The sequence below is a fragment of the Mercenaria mercenaria genome, chromosome 14 (genome assembly GCF_021730395.1).
Source record: "Mercenaria mercenaria strain notata chromosome 14, MADL_Memer_1, whole genome shotgun sequence".
NCBI classification, from domain to species: Eukaryota; Metazoa; Mollusca; class Bivalvia; order Venerida; family Veneridae; genus Mercenaria; species Mercenaria mercenaria.
Window position 1 is genome coordinate 19,292,422 of NC_069374.1, and position 18,833 is coordinate 19,311,254.

Here is an 18,833-nt window from a genome sequence, read left to right on the forward strand (position 1 = left end):
CACATCGTCTTACTGTGTCACACATTCATGCATAGTTATTTTAAAATCCATGCATGAATGACAAAGATATGGACCGGACATGCCCATCAATGCACTATCATGAAAAATGATCTTTAACGTCTAAGTGTGACCTTGACCTTTGAGCTACGGACCTGGGTCTTGCGCACTGCACGTCGTCTTACTGTGGTACACATTCATGCCAAGTTATTTGAAAATCCATCCATCGATGACAAAGATATGGACCGGACACGCCCATCAATGCACTATCCTTTAACGTCTAAGTGTGACCTTGAACTTTGAGCTACGGACCTGGGTCTTGCGCACTGCACGTCTTCTTACTGTGATACACATTCATGCCAAGTTATTTGAAAATCCATCCATCGATGACAAAGATATGGACCGGACACGCCCATCAATGCACTATCCTTTAACGTCTAAGTGTGACCTTGACCTTTGAGCTACGGACCTGGGTCTTGCGCACTGCACGTCGTCTTACTGTGTTACACATTCATGCCAAGTTATTTGAAAATCCATCCATCGATGACAAAGATATGGACCGGACACGAAAATTGCGGACAGACCGACAGACCGACAGACGGTTCAAAAACTATATGCCTCCCTTCGGGGGCATAAAAAGCTAAAGCATGCAATATATTCAAAAAGAAAACCAGGACTTATATTTTTATAGGCTATTTTTAATTCATTCAATGCACATCTAAGTCAACAAATGGCCAAAAAATACTGAAAACTGTGTCTATCTGAAGGAAACTGTCAGATGTGCCTTTAAATATGTTGTTTGAAACTTTTTCTCTTTCAAAAGGCCATGTTTTCAAATGAATTTGAACAAATTTAACCATATTGGTAGACAATAAATCAAGGAAAATTCCTCTGAGAATGTTTTAAAATCAAGCAGGTAGTATCTGACCAGAAGATTCTCAAAGTGTTTGCTATTGCCACATCAGGAAAATCAGTACCCAACTCTCTGGCAATCATGTTTTTCACATAGCAAAGGAATTGGTAGACCACCAACTGAAAATTTGTGTGAAATAATTTCAGAAATGGTTTAGCAATTATTGACGAAATTGTTTTTCCCCCCATTACCCTGTACAGAGAAAACTAGCCCTGCACTGTTTTTTACAAATCAATGACTTGAAGAAATTTGGCAGCTGTTTCAGGGGCAAAGAATTTCAAAGTTTCATATATAACCATTATGGAAAAAACTAGCTCCGCCTCCTGGCAGTCATGCATTTTAATGAAGCATAATGATTTCATGGAACTTGGTAGCAGGTCACCTTAGAAGCACTGCTGTGAAATTACTGTAAAATCATTAATATTCGTGGGGGATTAATTTTTGTGGATTTCGTGGTTGAATCAATCCACGAAATTTAATCCCAACGAACAAGTAAAATTCCCATTCATTTTATGTTCAGAAGTTGAAATCCATCAATTCATATTCCCACGAAATTGCCGTTTTGACCAAAACCATGAAACTTTATGCCCACAAAATTAAATGATTTTTACAGTATTTCAAAATTGGGCTAGCAGTTTCTGAGGATATTTTCTAAGTTTTTTGGTTGGCAACAAGAATTTTGTATGGATGACCTAGATTTGAAGGAATCTGTAAGGGAATCACTCATGGATCATTTCAGTGAAGTTTGGTGAAACTGACCTGGTGGTTTAAGAAATGTTCTTTAAAGAAATTGTGGACAATGAATGACAAAGGACGGAAAACAGATATCCGACTATCCTAAAACTATTGAAAAATGAATGCATATCATATAAGAGCAGAAAAGCAGCTTATCATAGAGAGGATATATATATATATCTATTACATGTTTTTCAGTGAACTAAGTGAAATTTATCTGAAAAATGTAAAATTTCTTTAAAATGGATGAAAAACATTCATTTGTTTGTTTGTTTTGGGTTTAACGCCGTTTTTCAACAGTATTTCAGTCATGTAACGGCGGGCAGTTAACTAACCAGTGTTCCTGGATTCTGTACCAGTACAAACCTGTTCTCTGCAAGTAATTGCCAACTTCCCCACATGAATTATTAGAGGTGGAGGACATTAAATAAAATGAAAATGTTTTGCTCTAAATGAAAGATGAAATACATATATCTCTCATTTGTGTACACCAGATCTAATAATTTCTGTAAAAATACTGCATCTAATGTTCACTCAAGACTTCAGAAGATATTTGGATATTACACTGAGACAATCATCCTCTATATTGCCAATGTTTTCTCATATCCATACTTCATTCACTCATTCTCCTGGAAGAAGTCAAAATCAAAAATTTATGGCGCTCAGCTCATACAAGTTAATATAATCTAAAATAATACCGGCATCTGAATCATCAATCTGACTGTTGAGGGAATCTAGCATTTCCTCTACATTATCAAGTAGAGCCTCTGTGTTTTCTAGTACCTCATCCATCGTACTATCATCTAGATAAGCTTCCTGTACATCTGTGGACTTCTGTCTGGGTGTGTGTTTTGAATTCTTATGTTTATCTGCTTTGTTATAAAAAAATAAATCAAAATGCAAAAACATTTTTAAGAGCATTTTATCTGTAAATGTTCCTATGCACACAATGTTATGTAATTCTTCAATGGAAAACAGCATGTGTATTATTCAGTTCGCTTTGAATAAAAAAAGTTGTTTAATGTCCTAGCTCACATTAATATGCACAATTTAAGAAGAAAATTTCAACACCCTCAACTACTGAGTAACTCGGACATAAAAGGTAGACATTTAACCAATATAATATTTTTACCAACATGGTAATTAGTCTGATAGTTCAACCTAATCCATTATTATTAATTATACTTGTTGATCATATCAAAGAATTCTCACAAGAAAAATGCATGTTTCCAAATAACTGTAACTGCCTTAGTGGCCATGTGTGTTAAGCAGTCAGTTAGCTAACTTCCCAAACTGACTTTTTGTTCTTTAAGCTTATTTAAACTTGTCTAAGGCAGCCAGACTATGTTACTCTTTTTGCTGGCTGCTTAATGCAGGTTTGATATAAATATACCTTTACATTTTGAACTCCATGGCCCCTTATACCTCGCAGCAAATCCAAACAGTTCTATCCTCTCCTGGAATGAAATTGACAAAAACTTACTGGGGTAGACAAAAACTAATGGAAATATGAAAGAACTTCAGTATATTATGACACAGTATATTATGAAAAGTGGCAGTCTGAGTTACAAGTCTACAGCAAGTTTAATATTCAATATAAAAAACATCATAGATCATTGAAACAAAGTTATATTTTTTTACAAATAATTTATAATTTAAAGAATAGCATCTACAGTGAAACACTTGAGTGTCAAAGGCTGAAGTACCAGGACTGACTTAAACAATTCATGTGGCCACCAGCAGACTTCCTTATAGTTTGGATTGCTCAAAACCCTGGATACCTTGAGCAGTTTGCTCATCCCCTTGTTTACTCAAGTGGTAATATTTAGTATTTTACATCACAATTACATGACTATTCCCTTACAGAAGCAAGCCTCTGTGGCGTACATGATGCGTATTTGCAGTGTATATGCCGCGAACACAGTAGTACGCCAGAGGAGTACATTTTACGTACACCGCATGCCGTGTACATGCCGCGTACTATTTCGACGAGTACACAGCATATATGCAGGAGGTCACTAGTACACTTCAAGTACGCAGCACAGACTCTGAAAATTTAAGGAGTACACTACATGTACGCAGGAGGGACTTGTACAAGAAAATAGTACACTGCATGTACACCGCAGATGTAATAGCTCTCACTGTTATTTGAATACCCTTAAGCAAAACACCATTCTATCATGTTTTATAAAGGCTTTAATGCTCATTATGTTAACTCATTAAGGCCTCACCAAATTAAAAAGTTGTTAATCGGATTTGCCGCTCGTATATTTTCAGAACGTTTTTGGCTAATTGCGCTCGCCCCATTGGAAAAAATCAATCCATAATTTTTTGGTGCGCTACTTTTTACGGACGTAAAAGTGTATAAATGCTTATATAATTCCAGTCCTAGATTGTTCTCAGATGGATTTTAATCAAAATAAATACATACTACGCACACATCGTCTATAATAAATCGTAACACTTATATTTAGTTGCATTAAAGTTGTTTCCCCTTGATGCAGTTACGCCATTTTCTTCAAATGTTTACCAAATTGCATGCTACAAAAATTGATTTATTTCATTGAAAAGTGGATGAAGAAAAGCATACTAATTTATTTGATAACATCAATCTACATTATTTTGGTAAGGGTAAATACTTATTGATGCATGTCACTTATCTTTTTTCTGTTTTTTTCTGTCCATATGATCAGCATTTGCATACGATACCTTAAACTTAAAAACCACTGACACTACGATGTCACAATTTGATGTCAAAATGCACATGTGTAGCTTATCTTTTCCCTGGAGAAAAGAAATGATGGTTTCCTACCCAGATAACCTTGCCTTCTCTACCAACTTACTAAGCAGACAAAAACGACAATTTCCAAGCAGATAAAAATGTAGAATGCTTCTAATTACCAAAAAGGGTGCATTGTTCATATCACACCTTGAGAAATTATCAGGGATTCAAATTCACACACCTTTTATTTCAAACATTTTTTTCTGATTGCATTTTACTTCGTTTATATTTGAAGAAAATACTTCAACAATGTACTGCTAGTCAGGGCTCCGAAAATTTTGATAACTCAATCGGTCTGAAACGAAAATCCTAACATCGGCGCTACCTCACCCACCGCATTCCCAATATTACATACTGTATTTTGTAAAACGTGATAGGGTAAAGAAATAAGCATATCATGCATTAAAACTGAGTTACCAGTCACCGCGCGTTACCATACAATGAAGACAGTTATTCAGTGTTATGTGTGATTGTTAATTTGTTTAAATTTCGATGTTTTTCCGAGATAATACGAGGCATTGACACCGTGTGCGTAACTAGTCTAAAATAGTACACTGCATGTACACCACAGATACTTTGAAATTTGTGCAGTACACTTCATATACGCGGGAAAGACTTGTACAATTTCTTTTGGCATTTATACTTAGCTTTTTTTTTTATAAGTTAAAGTCTGAAGTAAACTTCATATATGCGGGAGGGACTTGTTCATTTTCTTTTGGTGTTTATACTTTGAATTTTTTTAGGTAAAAGTCTGAAGTACACTTCATGCAGGAAGGATTTGTACATTTTTTTTTTTTTTTTTTTGGAAGCAAGAACTTGATTTCCGAGTAACTTTTATCTTAATAGCATAGAACAGTTCAGATTACCGGTATTCTGAACAATGAAAATTTGCCAAACTATCTGCAATGTTCATTTGTGAAGCTTACATCTTAGTGATTTCTGAGCTGCACCTTGCATGCAGTGTAAAAATATATTCTTTTTCATTTTGAATTAATCCTGGAGCTTTCTAACTTGGATAATTGAAAAGCCTTATTTGAACTTCGTTGCATTACATTTTGTAATACATGAAATAATTACCAAGATAATGCCTCAACAGCGCCCGAATGAGAAGAATTAATAGCTCTCACTGTTATTTGAATACCCTTAAGCAAAACACCATTCTATCATGTTTTATAAAGGCTTTAATGCTCATTATGTTAACTCATTAAGGCCTCACCAAATTAAAAAGTTGTTAATCGGATTTGCCGCTCGTATATTTTCAGAACGTTTTTGGCTAATTGCGCTCGCCCCATTAGAAAAAATCAGTCCATAATTTTTTGGTGCGCTACTTTTTACGGATGTAAAAGTGTATAAATGCTTATATAATTCCAGTCCTAGATTGTTCTCAGATGGATTTTAATCAAAATAAATACATACTACGCACACATCGTCTATAATAAATTGTAACACTTATATTTAGTTGCATTAAAGTTGTTTCCCCTTGATGCAGTTACGCCATTTTCTTCAAATGTTTACCAAATTACATGCTAAAAAAATTGATTTATTTCACTGAAAAGTGGATGAAGAAAAGCATACTAATTTATTTGATAACATCAATCTACATTATTTTGGTAAGGGTAAATACTTATTGATGCATGTCACTTATCTTTTTTCTGTTTTCTTTCTGTCCATATGATCAGCATTTGCATACGAAAGTTGGTGGGGTAAGGAATTTACATTATCACCGCAGTTTCGCCACAAGAGTACACAGCATGTATGCAGCAGGAGTACACAGCATGTATGCTGCAGGACTTGGGGCCAGGAGTACACAGCATGTACGCCGCAGGCTCATTTGCATGTGAAAAGTGTATGTGCCGCGTACATGCTGCGTACTATTTCCCGCATACTAAATTCCTTCAGCGTACACCCTGTGTACTATGTAGTCCACAGCATGTACGCAGCAAGTAGTACGCGGCAGAGCTCATTTGCATGTCAAAAGTGTACTACAAACGTACTATCTGTGTATGTGCGGTGTATATCCTGCATACTATTTAAAGCCCTTGATTTCAGTACACATCATGTACTCATAATATATGCTGTATGTACACAGCAGGCCTTTTTCTTCTGTAAGGGTTGCTTTTGTAACTTTTCTATTATTTTACAGTCTACACCAGTGTTTTATAAATAAATTATGCCTAGGACTCAATTGATCTGTTTTTATCACAATTACTAGCAAATAAAACGTTTTCTAAATTCTGAAAAGTGATCTGTATGTTTGTGAAATGTTAATGTAGTACCAGTATTTTTATTTGGTTTTTTGAAGAGATACTGCTTCAAAACTCATCATTTTAAGTAAATACACAAAATCACTCTTATTTACTGCAAAAAATAGATTTTTTTTTCAAAATATATAGATACTCAACCCACCTTAATTGTACAGCTCAAAGCCCTGAGAGCATTTTTCTTTGCTACTGTTATGTCTTTTTTATATGATGATCTTTTCTTTGAAACCTAAATATACAAAATTACTGTCATAAAATCATGGACCAAAATATTACACTGGCATCAAGAAACACAAGATAAAAGAAAAAACAGTATTTTTTTTCTGAAGGGTAGGAAGGTGAAGGGTAGGAAAGGTGAGGGTAAAATCCCAAACAAAAACCCAGGCACAGAACAACATTCCTATAAAGTTAAATGACTCCAGAGATCACATACTTTTCAAGATACATGCAGCACATACTATTCAGCCTGTAATGCATATTTTTGACTATAAGTCAACAGCATATCTATGACTTGCAATGTGAAATTCCAAACAAAACCCCAGATGCACAACTTCACATGCTAAATAGTAATCCTCTATGGTTTCAAGACTCTGGGTCAAATACTTCTCGAGATACATGCAACAGTAACTTTTAGGCCCTTTATAATATCTTTGACTAAGTCTAGGGCCACAACTCTGGTCCTGCTCAATGAAATCCCAAACTCATTCCCAGGTGCACAACTTCACATGCTGAATAACATTCTTATAAAGTTTTATGACTTCATAAATACTTTTTTGAGATATGCACAATGGACATACAAACAAAGGTAAATGTATTTAGCATCCTCCAAAACATTTGTGGGACACATACACAGATTCTAAAGGTACTGTTTAATGCATCAATGAAGCCAGATAGATACAAAGTATTGAATGATACAAGGATGCAATTTGGTAATTACCTGATATAATATACCATCATTCTCTTCACTGCCAGTGAACATTTTCACATGGTCAGCTTTCACCCAGGTTCTGGAAACATGCTCATCGAAGAAGACAACATGATAATGGGTCTGTGAAATATAAAACACTTCCTGTTAAAACAAGTAATTCTAATTACATCAGCAATGAAGTCAAATGTGCTGCTAGATAGTATTAACCAATGGCACAGAAATGCAATTTTATGTTTTCGTACCTTACCATAGAACAGTACAGATTAATGACAAAACTTGAGAATGCTTCAATGTAGTGAAGCTGTTTTGGCAAATTGGCCTTTATTTTGCATAGATTGTGTAAGTTTCTACTATATGTAGAAATCAAGCCTTATCCATGGCAGGTATGTTTGTTTTCAGACATAAATTTAATTTCAACATTCAGGTTCGTTTGAAATAATCATTCTCTGAAATAAACTTGAAGTCTGAGCATCCATTCTAAATGATTTATTTTTTTTCTTTATAAGAATTGTAAATTCAAGACCTAACCCATAGTAAGCATGCTTTTTTTGGCCTTTTCATTCTGTTGCTATGGTAAACACTGTTCACCAATTATCTGATTCATTTCAAGTAATCTGTCAGAGGACCCATGGAACATTGCTGCAATGCTTTATAAGATTAGTGCTGTAATTTCACAGAGATTTTTAAAGAAGTGCCTTACATACTGATGACTTGTACAGAATGGACAAAATGTGATCTTAGTTGCTTAAAAAGTTATTTAAAGAAATACATGGCTCATACAGACTATAAGCTGACAAATTTCCACAACTTTGTTCAGTTTTCTATATGAGGATCTCACATGCCTGTCTGTGTATTATGGTTTTCTCTATTCAAGCGACAGTGCTGAATTAAAACTGAACGTTAGCATTAGGTTTATTGTCCAAGCTGTCCTTAGAGTTGGGAAAACACTTGCCTTTTGCAGGCAGACACGTTAAATCATTTTTCTTGCCTAACACTAATATAACTGCAATGTTTCCAAAGATACCATCAATTTAAAAATCACTCATACACTATGATGTCATAATTTGATGTCAAAATGCACATGTGTAGCTTATCTTTTCCCTGGAGAAAAGAATTGTTGATTTCCTACCCGGATTCCATGTTGTTGTTTTTTGGGTTTTTTTTGGAGAATTTCCCTAACCTTTCCATGAAAGTTTCCCAATTCCATTATTTTTTCAGAACAAAAAGTACTCCAAGATTTCTCAACGTCCCTACAAATCCAGCATTATTCATGCAGTAGAACTCAGCCATAAAGTAGAAAGAAATTAGCCTTCACTTTTCATCCACTGCAATAATAGTTTCATTCAATTTTATGTAGCTGTTTCAAATTTTTTAAGTTCATCTGGAGGCATGCCTCTTTGAAACTGACTTTTTAAAAACAGGAAACTCAAATATCTCCATAAACTTACTTCTCAACAGCCTTGCCAATTGTACAATTACCTAAAACCATTAGCTAGTTTCATACTAGCTGTGAAAAACATATACATCTGAATGTTCCCACTACATTACTTCTGAGAATTTACAATCATATTCCTTTGACAGAATTCAAACAATTTCCCACTACAAACATTAAGTACTATTCACCACAAAAAACTTACTGGAATCATAGAATCATCCGAGTCAATACTAAAGAAGGTCTCTGCATCTGGGTCAATCTCTACCATAGCCGGCCACCTGAAAAATAATTAAAACTTGAGACTGCTGTTAATAAAACCATGTCTGCCAAAACCAGGCAAGTTCAAGAAAATACCACAATTTATTTTATGTTTTTCGGTGGTTTATCGAAATATAACAGTGAATTATATCCTGATAAACTCACTGGCCACTCAGTGAAAATTATCAAATCTGATACCCGGATTAACAGTAGGGGCAACTTCCCGATCGGGAAATTATTTATGGGTTTTTCCCTACTTCCCGAACAGGAAACTTGTTACTTATTATAGTAACATGCTTCCCGTTTGGGAAGTAAAACCACTATATTTTAGGTAGGTTCATTAAAAATGCCCGGTGCATAAGACTATACATGAGATCTCGAAATTGAATATGCCATATTGAACTTAAAAGACATATCTAGATTTCTACCGTTCAGAATTTTTTTAAATGTCCTAGTATTTTTTTAATTTCACATTGAATCTGCCCTTTTTCCTAATGAACTGCAAAAAAGCAGAGTTTCCCGATTTGGAAACCAAACTTCCCGATCAGGAAATTCTTCTTATTTGCGTGGTACATCTTTTTATCATACTAAATGGAATATCAACACAGACGAAGTCATAAGAACCAGAAGAAACATGTCAAAGGGAGATCTGAAAACACTTGATAAACTACATAAAATAGAAAATCACAAAACTAGTGTCATATTGCAAAGGCTGTGTCTCCTACATTGAAAACTTTAAAACTATTATACAGAATGCAAAGAAAGTAGATCAAGCAACACAGACCGATACTATTGAACACATGTACGTGTACAGGTACATTTTTTACCTTAATTGATGCCAAATTTTTCTTTCAGTAATAAATTCACAGTATCTAGTTTGATACAAAATGATACATGTGTATTTGAAATACCAAAAGCAGGACGATATTCGATGCGAGATGTTTTTCAATGTAAAATTCTGATTTTGTTCACGAGGGATACATAATGCTTTTCCAGATTGTTTGTATTCTTCACATGAATATTTTACAAAAAAAAAAAAATCAATTGTCAAGGTGATACAAAATGTATTTTTCAAATTGAAAATTTTTGAACAAACTTAAGATATTCGAAAAAGTAGCTTTAAGGCAACTGACAAGGAAACAGTATGACATACTAGTATACTGTCATATGCTAGAACCAAAAATATTATTAAATTAAAGTCTGTTCTTTAGCTTACTTATTATACATGATAATATAACAATACATGTACTTGTATTACAAAACATAACGATAAAATATGAAAGGGGTTTACTTATAATGACATAGAAATATAGCAGTGACAAGTCCCTATAAGCTCATGGTTTGGAATACTAGTTTATGCTTTGATAGGAACAGAGATATTTGACTTTTAAAAAAACTTTAATCAAGGGTGATACCATCGCCAGCTCTACCTTTTTCTTTTAAAAATCGAGCTTAAGATTAGAACCAATACTGACAGACAATTAACCTTGTGGTGCTTGATATTGTAAAACATTAAACATAAAGAAAATAGGGCCATAAGATGCATCTACCTGAAACTGAAAATCTGTTTAAATGCAGCACATGCTCTTACAGTATTTTGTGTTTTGACTGTGTCAGATGTGATACCTTCAAGAAAAGATATAACTACTTTGTTTCTTTCACTTTTATTTTTATCAAAATCCAAGTTAATCAAGGATTCTGTGTCTCTATTAATAACTGATATAGAATTATAATCTCTTAAAGGGAATTCCTATAGTTTTTTATGCGCATCTTTCTGCGCAGTCGACACTTTATATGGAAAACTGAAATGAAGTCAACATTTGTTGAAACATATTACAGACAATCTTAAATATGAGGAATTTTGAATGAAATGACATTTTTGATAAGGTAAACTAGTAATCAAATGTTGATACTGGTTTATGTTGTATTGACAAGTATCATGCCTGACAGGTATCTTGCTATTTTGTGGTTGTGTTTTTCACATCGCATTTTAGTACAAAGACAGTGTTGTTCATATAATGTAAGATAATTGACTTAGTACTGATAAGACAATATCACCTTTCAGATTATTTAGTATTCAATTATAGAAAGAATTAAGAATTTTTAAAACTTTTTTTTAACTTTTAGCAGACATACATGTAATCAATTTGGCCAGGTTCGCACCATTTCCGTCCGAACAGGTGTTGTATTCTAGCGGTCTTAACATAAAATTTAGCCTGGTGACCCATACATTTTTAGCCATTTTTATGCTCACAATACAATTATCTATACACAAGAAGAAAAAGAAAAAATTCTATGAAAGAGTTTTTTTCAAAATTAAAAAAAGATATTCTTCACTATGGGTATTTTTCATTGAAAAAAGTTCACAAAAGTAAATATGAAAGAAGATGTTTTTTCATTTGTACCCATTATTGTAAGGATAGAGTATTACAAATATGACTATGATATCAAATATGTATATAATAAAATCTGTAAAAAGAAAAAAAAAACGTATTGTGCTGCCTGGATGTATATTTTGGTTGGTATTTATAAAAAAGCAGAAAATTATGAAAATGTTGAAAAATCGCTGGCAGTTTTAGCAACAGTGGGTGTGTTCAAAACAATTTTTCACAAAAACAAGCCTGGTGACCTATTGTTTTTGTTTGTTCATTGTTTTCAGCAAAAAATTTCCTATCATATATGTGAATTTAAAAAAATTCTATGAAAGTAAAAAAACTATAGGAATTCTCTTTAATATATCTTCCTTTTTTGCACACCCAAAAGCAAAGGCGACAAATGCTCTTTCAGACTGTTTTAAACCTAAAAAGAGAAGTAAAAAAATATGACATCAGTTTTCAAAAAGTTATTTACTATCAAAGTCTACACCAATCCACATAACTCTGATTTGACTTATGATATAGTTATTCTCCTTGTTAACTTTAAAGTTTTTGATAAAGTCAAATATCTCTGTAAGGTTTTGACTTGAAACTTACAACATGTATTTACTGTCAAAGTCTACACCAGGAAACAATCCTCATAACTTGAAATTTGCCAGAGTTAGGCCTCTTTTTATCTTTGATTTTGTTGTGTAAAAGTTTTTGATAAAGTCAGATATCTCTGTTACTATCAAAGATTAAACTAGTTTTTTGCTATTAAAGTCTACACCAGGAGAAACAATCCCCATAACACTGATTTGAATTTTGATAGAGTTATGCCCCTTTTTAACTTAGACTTTTTTTTTTTTTGGTAAAAGTTGTTGATGAAGTCAAATATCTCTGTTACTATCAAAGATTTTGACTTGAAAATTAAAATAGTTTTTTACTATCAAAGTCATCACTAGGAAAAACAATCCTTATAACTCTGATTTGAATTTTGACTGTTAAAATTTGTACTTGCAAGACTCTAATTCAGAGTCAAGCACTGACAAAAGTTGAGCATGCTGTCTTATGGACAGCTCATGTAATTCATCTGGTTGCTATCTTACCTTAATGAAGTGGCTGACATCACAGGGAACTTAGCAACTGAAATTTCTTCTGTCTAACTGTATAGGAGCCTTTGACAATGATCAAATAGTTGGAAAAACATGGTCAATTAAAACTGATACCAAAGTTAATACATAAGTTGTAACATCATTTTGTGCAGTAGATTTGAATTCAGAAAATCAGTAGGTTTGAATTCAGGACATCAGTATGTAGTGAAAAACAAGGTGTAAAGAACAAAACAGGCCAGTATTATGATTCAATTTATGACCCACATTATGAATATTTGTACATTGTTTTCAGCAAAGAAGATTATTTTTGAAGAGCAGAGATCCGCATTTGTTGAATGCAATTTCTCTGATAGTACTGAAAATGATAAAAACTGAACAACAGAAAAGTAAAGAAATAACATGTGTATTATGTAGTAACACATACAAGAGATCTTAAAAAGATATAGTTGGGATTTTCTAAAACTACAAAAATGGCCATAATTCTAACAAAATGCAGGTTAGAGTTATGGTTCTTTATTATACTTTATAGTCCCTAATGATCGATGATAAACAAGTGTGCAAAGTTTCAAAACTGTAGCTCTTATAGTTTTTGACCTAAACAAAAAATTTAACCAAGAAACTAAAATTTTCCAAGTACAATAAAGGGCAATTATTTTATCAAAATGCATATCAGAGTTGTGGTTCTAGGCATACATAGTCCCCTAATGTGCAAAGTTTTAAAGCTGTAACCCTTACAATGTTTGAGAAAAATGTGGACCTAAACAAATTCTTTAACAAATGCAGACACCAATGCCAACGATCAAGTGACGACAATACCTCATAGATTAAAAAAAACAAAAACAACAAAAAAACAGACGAACTAAAAGGAGAAAAAAATACATTTACATCAGAAATTATGCTGGAGTCACACAACACAAGATCTTGGAATGTGTCTAAAGTAAATATTCAAATAATTGATCCACTGCCTTTGAACTCAAACTCATATGAGTCTGTTAAAATCCTGGGTCACTAGACACATCAAATTACGGGATCACAACTCCCTGAAAACTTGAAATTTGAAATAATTGCTTTTTATAACAAAATAAAAGAATAAATTTTCTGAATGTCTGCTTTCAATTTCCTGATTGTGAAGTAACTTAAAGGCTAGGTTTCCCGATCAGGAAGTTAGGTTTCCAATTCGGGAAACTCTGATTTTAAGCAATTTCTGAAGAAAATGGTCAATTTCACTGTCAAATAAAAAATTCAATAAGACATTTAAAAAAAATGTGAACGGTAGAAATTTAGATATATCATTCAAGTTTAATGTGGCATATTTAATTTGCAGATCTTGTGTATATTCTTATGCACCGGCTATTTTAAATGAAATGGGTCTAAAACTTGCGATATTGCTTCCCGAACGGGAAGCATGTTACTATAAAAAGTAACAAGTTTCCCGTTCAGGAAGTAGGGAAAAACCCATAAATGATTTCCCAAACGGGAAGTTTCCCCTACTGATTAACGTCAAAAAGTTTACCGAGCGTACTGAAAGCCGGAAACAATATGACGATGATGTCGTTAAAATGACGTCATCTTTGCGATGCTTCCTGATAAAATTTCCCGCAAATTTCGACATTTTATTGAAATAAACACAACAAAAGTAGAGTTTTAGACATAAAATAAACAGAAAAATTGTTGGTATCGATGTAATATCACGGTAATTTCACTCGTGAACACCAAAAGTTGTTATTTTCACTCGTGGCTGTGCCACTCGTGAAAATATCACTTTTGGTGCCCACTCGGTGAAATTATAACGTGATATTACACCGAAACCAACAATTATCCTCTATATCTTGCATAGTTTGGCCATATTTGCATGAAAAATTAATTTTCAAATGGTATTTCGGGCACATTTAACAGGCCCTCCCACCCACTCCTCCTATCTGAAACTTTTAGAAAGTAAGAAAAATCCAATGGAAATCTCACTATCATGTACAGAAAAGATTGCAATTTATGAGCCACATATATTTAACAAAAATATAATCAAAACTGACATTGAATTTGCATATCTTAAATTGCTTCTGGACTGTAAAAATATCTATTATATATCTATCATAGCAGTCACTTGAAAATGTTTATTTATAGTATCCAGACAGATATGGACACTACCGTGATAAACTGACTGACAGATATAGGTAAATGTAGCCATGCTGCCTTCTTGGCCAGTCAGTCATGGGGTTGACGAAGGCACACCAAGTAATCCTCAGTGATGTTGACGTTTGACCCCAAAAACAATAGGCGTCATTTACTTCATAAGCCCAATCATGCTATCAAACTTGAAGATACTGGGTCAAGTGGTTCTCAAGTTACCATGCAGAAAATGTTTTCAAGGTTTAGGCCTCTGTGGCCTTGACCTTTGACCTACTGACCCTAAAAAGATGGGCCATCTACTTCATAAGCCCAATCATGCTATTAAGTTTGGAGGTCATCATGCTATTAAGTTTGAAGGTTCCGGGTCAGGTAATTCTCAAGTTATTAAGCTGAAACCATATTCAAGGTTCAAGTCACTGTGACCTTGGCCTTTGATCATTAAAACAACTGGGGTCATTTACTTTGTAAGCCCAATCATGCTACCAAATTTGAATATTTTGGGTCAAGTGGTTCTTAAGTAATTGAGTAGAAACCATTCACTCTATCCGTAGTATCGTAAGACAGACTGGTCGACATAATGGACATGAGCAAATCAATGCCTCTGCTTCCATTAAAGGGGGCCATAACAATTACATTTCAAGGGTAGAACTTTTTTGCACCGATAATCTCAAATGATATATACATTAGACAGTATGCATACTATTAGTACTGGTAATAACACAGAGAAAATTTTCTTGAATAGTTTTTTCTTTTTGAATTCAGTAAACATAATTTTCTTCATTTTGTCACAGATGTAGCAACATTCTGAAATATTGTTTCAATTTATCACTGACTTTCCTAAATTAAGAGTGTACATCAATGGCTTAATTAACATGGAAAGCCCTAATATTTACCAAGGATATCCAGTCATCTTAGCCCAGACAACAGAACCCTCAGCAAACTTGGTGTAGATATGTTCACTCTCATCATACACCTCTTCTGCCTTGTCACAACTGTTGCATTCCTTGTCTATATTGTAACATCAAAGATATATCAAGATTAAGACTGATGTTTTAGCTACCTTAAAGGGACGTGCCTCCATGTTTATGTCATTTATCTTGCAAAACTGAGAAATTAATTTTATCTGTAAAAATTAAAAACAAAAGGAATTGTTTAGTTTTATACTGTACGTTTGTACAATGGCTGTTAGTATGTTGTAATGCTATCTATTGAGTTAGTCACACATTAAAGATATTATGTTAAGCTACCTATAAGTTTATATCACACTCCCAAAATATCATCTTAAATAATACTAGTTTTATCCACCCTCATACATAACACGGTTTTTCGTGAATTGTAGCTTTGTTTTGCAAATTCCAGATATTATACACTATACAGTACAACCTCTCCAGAGCTGCCCTCTCTTAAGCAATAGCCCCTCTATAACATTAACAAAATTTCACTATCAAATTTACCTCTCCAGAACAACCTCTACATAACAGTCAATATTTGTATCTCCGAAAGGGTGTTGCTCTACAGAGGTTGCACTGTATATCATATACACTATATATCATTCTAAATGTTTCCAATAGTCAGGTAGTATGTTTTCATTGGAAATTTTCAAAATATCTTTAATAATGCCAATTTATGGCCCAAAATGTACTTTTCCCATTGTAGCAATCGGGCCAAATAATTTTTTTTTAAAACAATTTTAGAAAACATTCAAATAGAAATGTTGCTTTTTAGCTAACTAAGACGTCCTGAGAGTTTTGTAACTATCCATTCACAAATAGTCAAAATTTAACTTTAAAAAAATCTGTGTCAAAAATGGCTGAAATTTACAATGGAAAATACCCCAATAAAATTGTTTAAAAAATAATAAAGATATTTTGAAAATTTAAAAACTTTCTATAGATAACAACCCGCAATGATGTATATGTAAAATGATGTATAATATCAACGGTACTGTTTTATAAAGAAAAACCTTGCTACAGAAAAAGTGGATCAAAACAGTAACTAATTAATTCTTCTTGACATTTAATAGATATTGTTAATCTGTTTTATCTGTGATGTTCTCCTAGAGGCATGTACCTTTAATAGTTTATTTTACACACAAAGACAAAACCCAACACTTTTCAAACATTCACATAAAAAGAATTCCATTCTTCATCATATCAGTATAAAGCCAACTGTTCTATGATTTTGTGCACGTGTTCAACTGTTGAATCAACCCAATTAATAAAAATATCACAACTTGTTTCACTTAATTCATTGCTAAAATAGTAACATATATACTATCTTTCTCCCCTCAGAAAAATATAATAAAACTCTGTTACAAAATAAATATGTTTATTATGTATATGCATAAATTTATGATCTGTTCACAAAGTCTAGGAAACTCTGTGGCCAAATGGTTCAAGTCGCTGGCTTTGAATTATTTGTCAATAACTGTTGTAGATTCGAGACCTTCATTGTGATGTAGAATTCTTTCGTGTGAGAAAGCCGTCCAGGTGGCTTATGAAAGGTGGTTCTTCCTAGGTGCTTGCCTATGATAAAATAATATCCCAACATGCAGGGTCTTCCTCCACCATCAAAAGCCAAAAGGTCACCATATAACTTCAACTACATCAGTAAGACAAAAAAAACTTGCACATCAAAGAAATCAATTTTCTGCCTAGAAACAAACATTTTCTTCAAAATACTAAAATGAATACTTGATCATGTATAGATTTAATATCATACTCAGATTCATACTGCAGGTCCATCTTTCAGGTATTAATGTTGGATCACTGATGTCGGGCAGGTATCTCCATTTCATGCAGGTACAGTTGCAACACTGCACCCATGTGCCTTGAAATAAAAGATTTGAACCTTGAAATAACAGAATAACAGTCTTGAAATAATAGATTATAGTGAATGCTCAATCCCTTGGAATTCGAGACAATGTGTTCCAACTGTACCTAACTTTTACAAAGGAAAAATGCAAAAAAGCAAAGTATTAGCTTATTTGATTTTCAATTTTGCATGTTCAGTTATACACTTTCAGGTCAACTACCCATAAAACTTTTGATTAAAAACCTGAATGCAAACAACAAAACCTATACCATTCGTTTCTAGCTCTCTGTCCTGCATTTTCTGTCTCTTGTTGATTTTTTTCTCTGATGGCTTTTTTCTCTTCCCATCCTCCAATGAGATAAACTGTTTTCTTTCCACCTTCTCTGAAGTATGTTTTTTCATTTCATGGTCCAGTTTTCTTTTCTTGGTACGGACTTCTTGTTTATCTTTCTTTATTTTTTTCATTTGTTTGACTTTATCGACCATAGATATTTCTGGAATGAAGAACAGTTTATGTCACAGTTGACATATATGACCTGCAGACTTTGAACACACAACGTACAGGCTGGTATTGTTAAGTCCAAAAAGAGCCATATTAAACACAAACTAGAGCTGCTTTTGAGAAAATTGCATGTCTCCCACAACTGCCTAATCATCTGAATAGTAGTAATGTGTCAACCATGCACAGACCTCAACTGCCTTGTGGTGGGAGACATAAAAACAAGTAAACATGGAAATTCTATGAAAACCCGGTTTTCAAACTTTGCATAGTCACACTAACATGTTATACATATCTGACAGCATCCAATCATGCTATTCAAATGTACAGATACAGCAAACATAGTTGTATGTCATTCCTGACTCAAGTCATTAGTTTGACCTTGACCTTATGGCATCTAAATGTCTTTTTTTTAAGAAGGCCCGGACAAGGATTTGAACCATGACTGAGTCCCAGCATGTTCTTTTGCTATACAAGTACTTTCAATTTTAACATCTGGATCTGTGAATGTTGACTGGTTTGTTTGTTTACATTTTCAGAATTTATTCAGTGAAGCATTTTTAAACATGTTTACATAAATGGATATTTACAAAGAACACACATTTCCTTATATTT

At 33.5% G+C, this 18,833-nt stretch overlaps 1 protein-coding gene across 1 annotated transcript in view; it reads right to left on the minus strand.

Moving 5' to 3' along the window:
* The window catches only part of LOC123526477 (uncharacterized), a 46,057-nt gene that overhangs the window by 9,841 nt on the left and 17,383 nt on the right, over window positions 1-18,833 (minus strand). Inside the window, exons 10-17 of the mRNA XM_053522532.1 lie at window positions 17,989-18,213; window positions 17,627-17,734; window positions 15,799-15,913; window positions 9,254-9,329; window positions 7,626-7,736; window positions 6,834-6,917; window positions 3,039-3,102; window positions 2,344-2,517 (exon numbers count right to left, since the gene is read on the minus strand). Coding sequence (XP_053378507.1) covers window positions 2,344-2,517; window positions 3,039-3,102; window positions 6,834-6,917; window positions 7,626-7,736; window positions 9,254-9,329; window positions 15,799-15,913; window positions 17,627-17,734; window positions 17,989-18,213 — 957 coding nt within the window. The remainder of the gene's footprint in view (window positions 1-2,343; window positions 2,518-3,038; window positions 3,103-6,833; window positions 6,918-7,625; window positions 7,737-9,253; window positions 9,330-15,798; window positions 15,914-17,626; window positions 17,735-17,988; window positions 18,214-18,833) is intronic.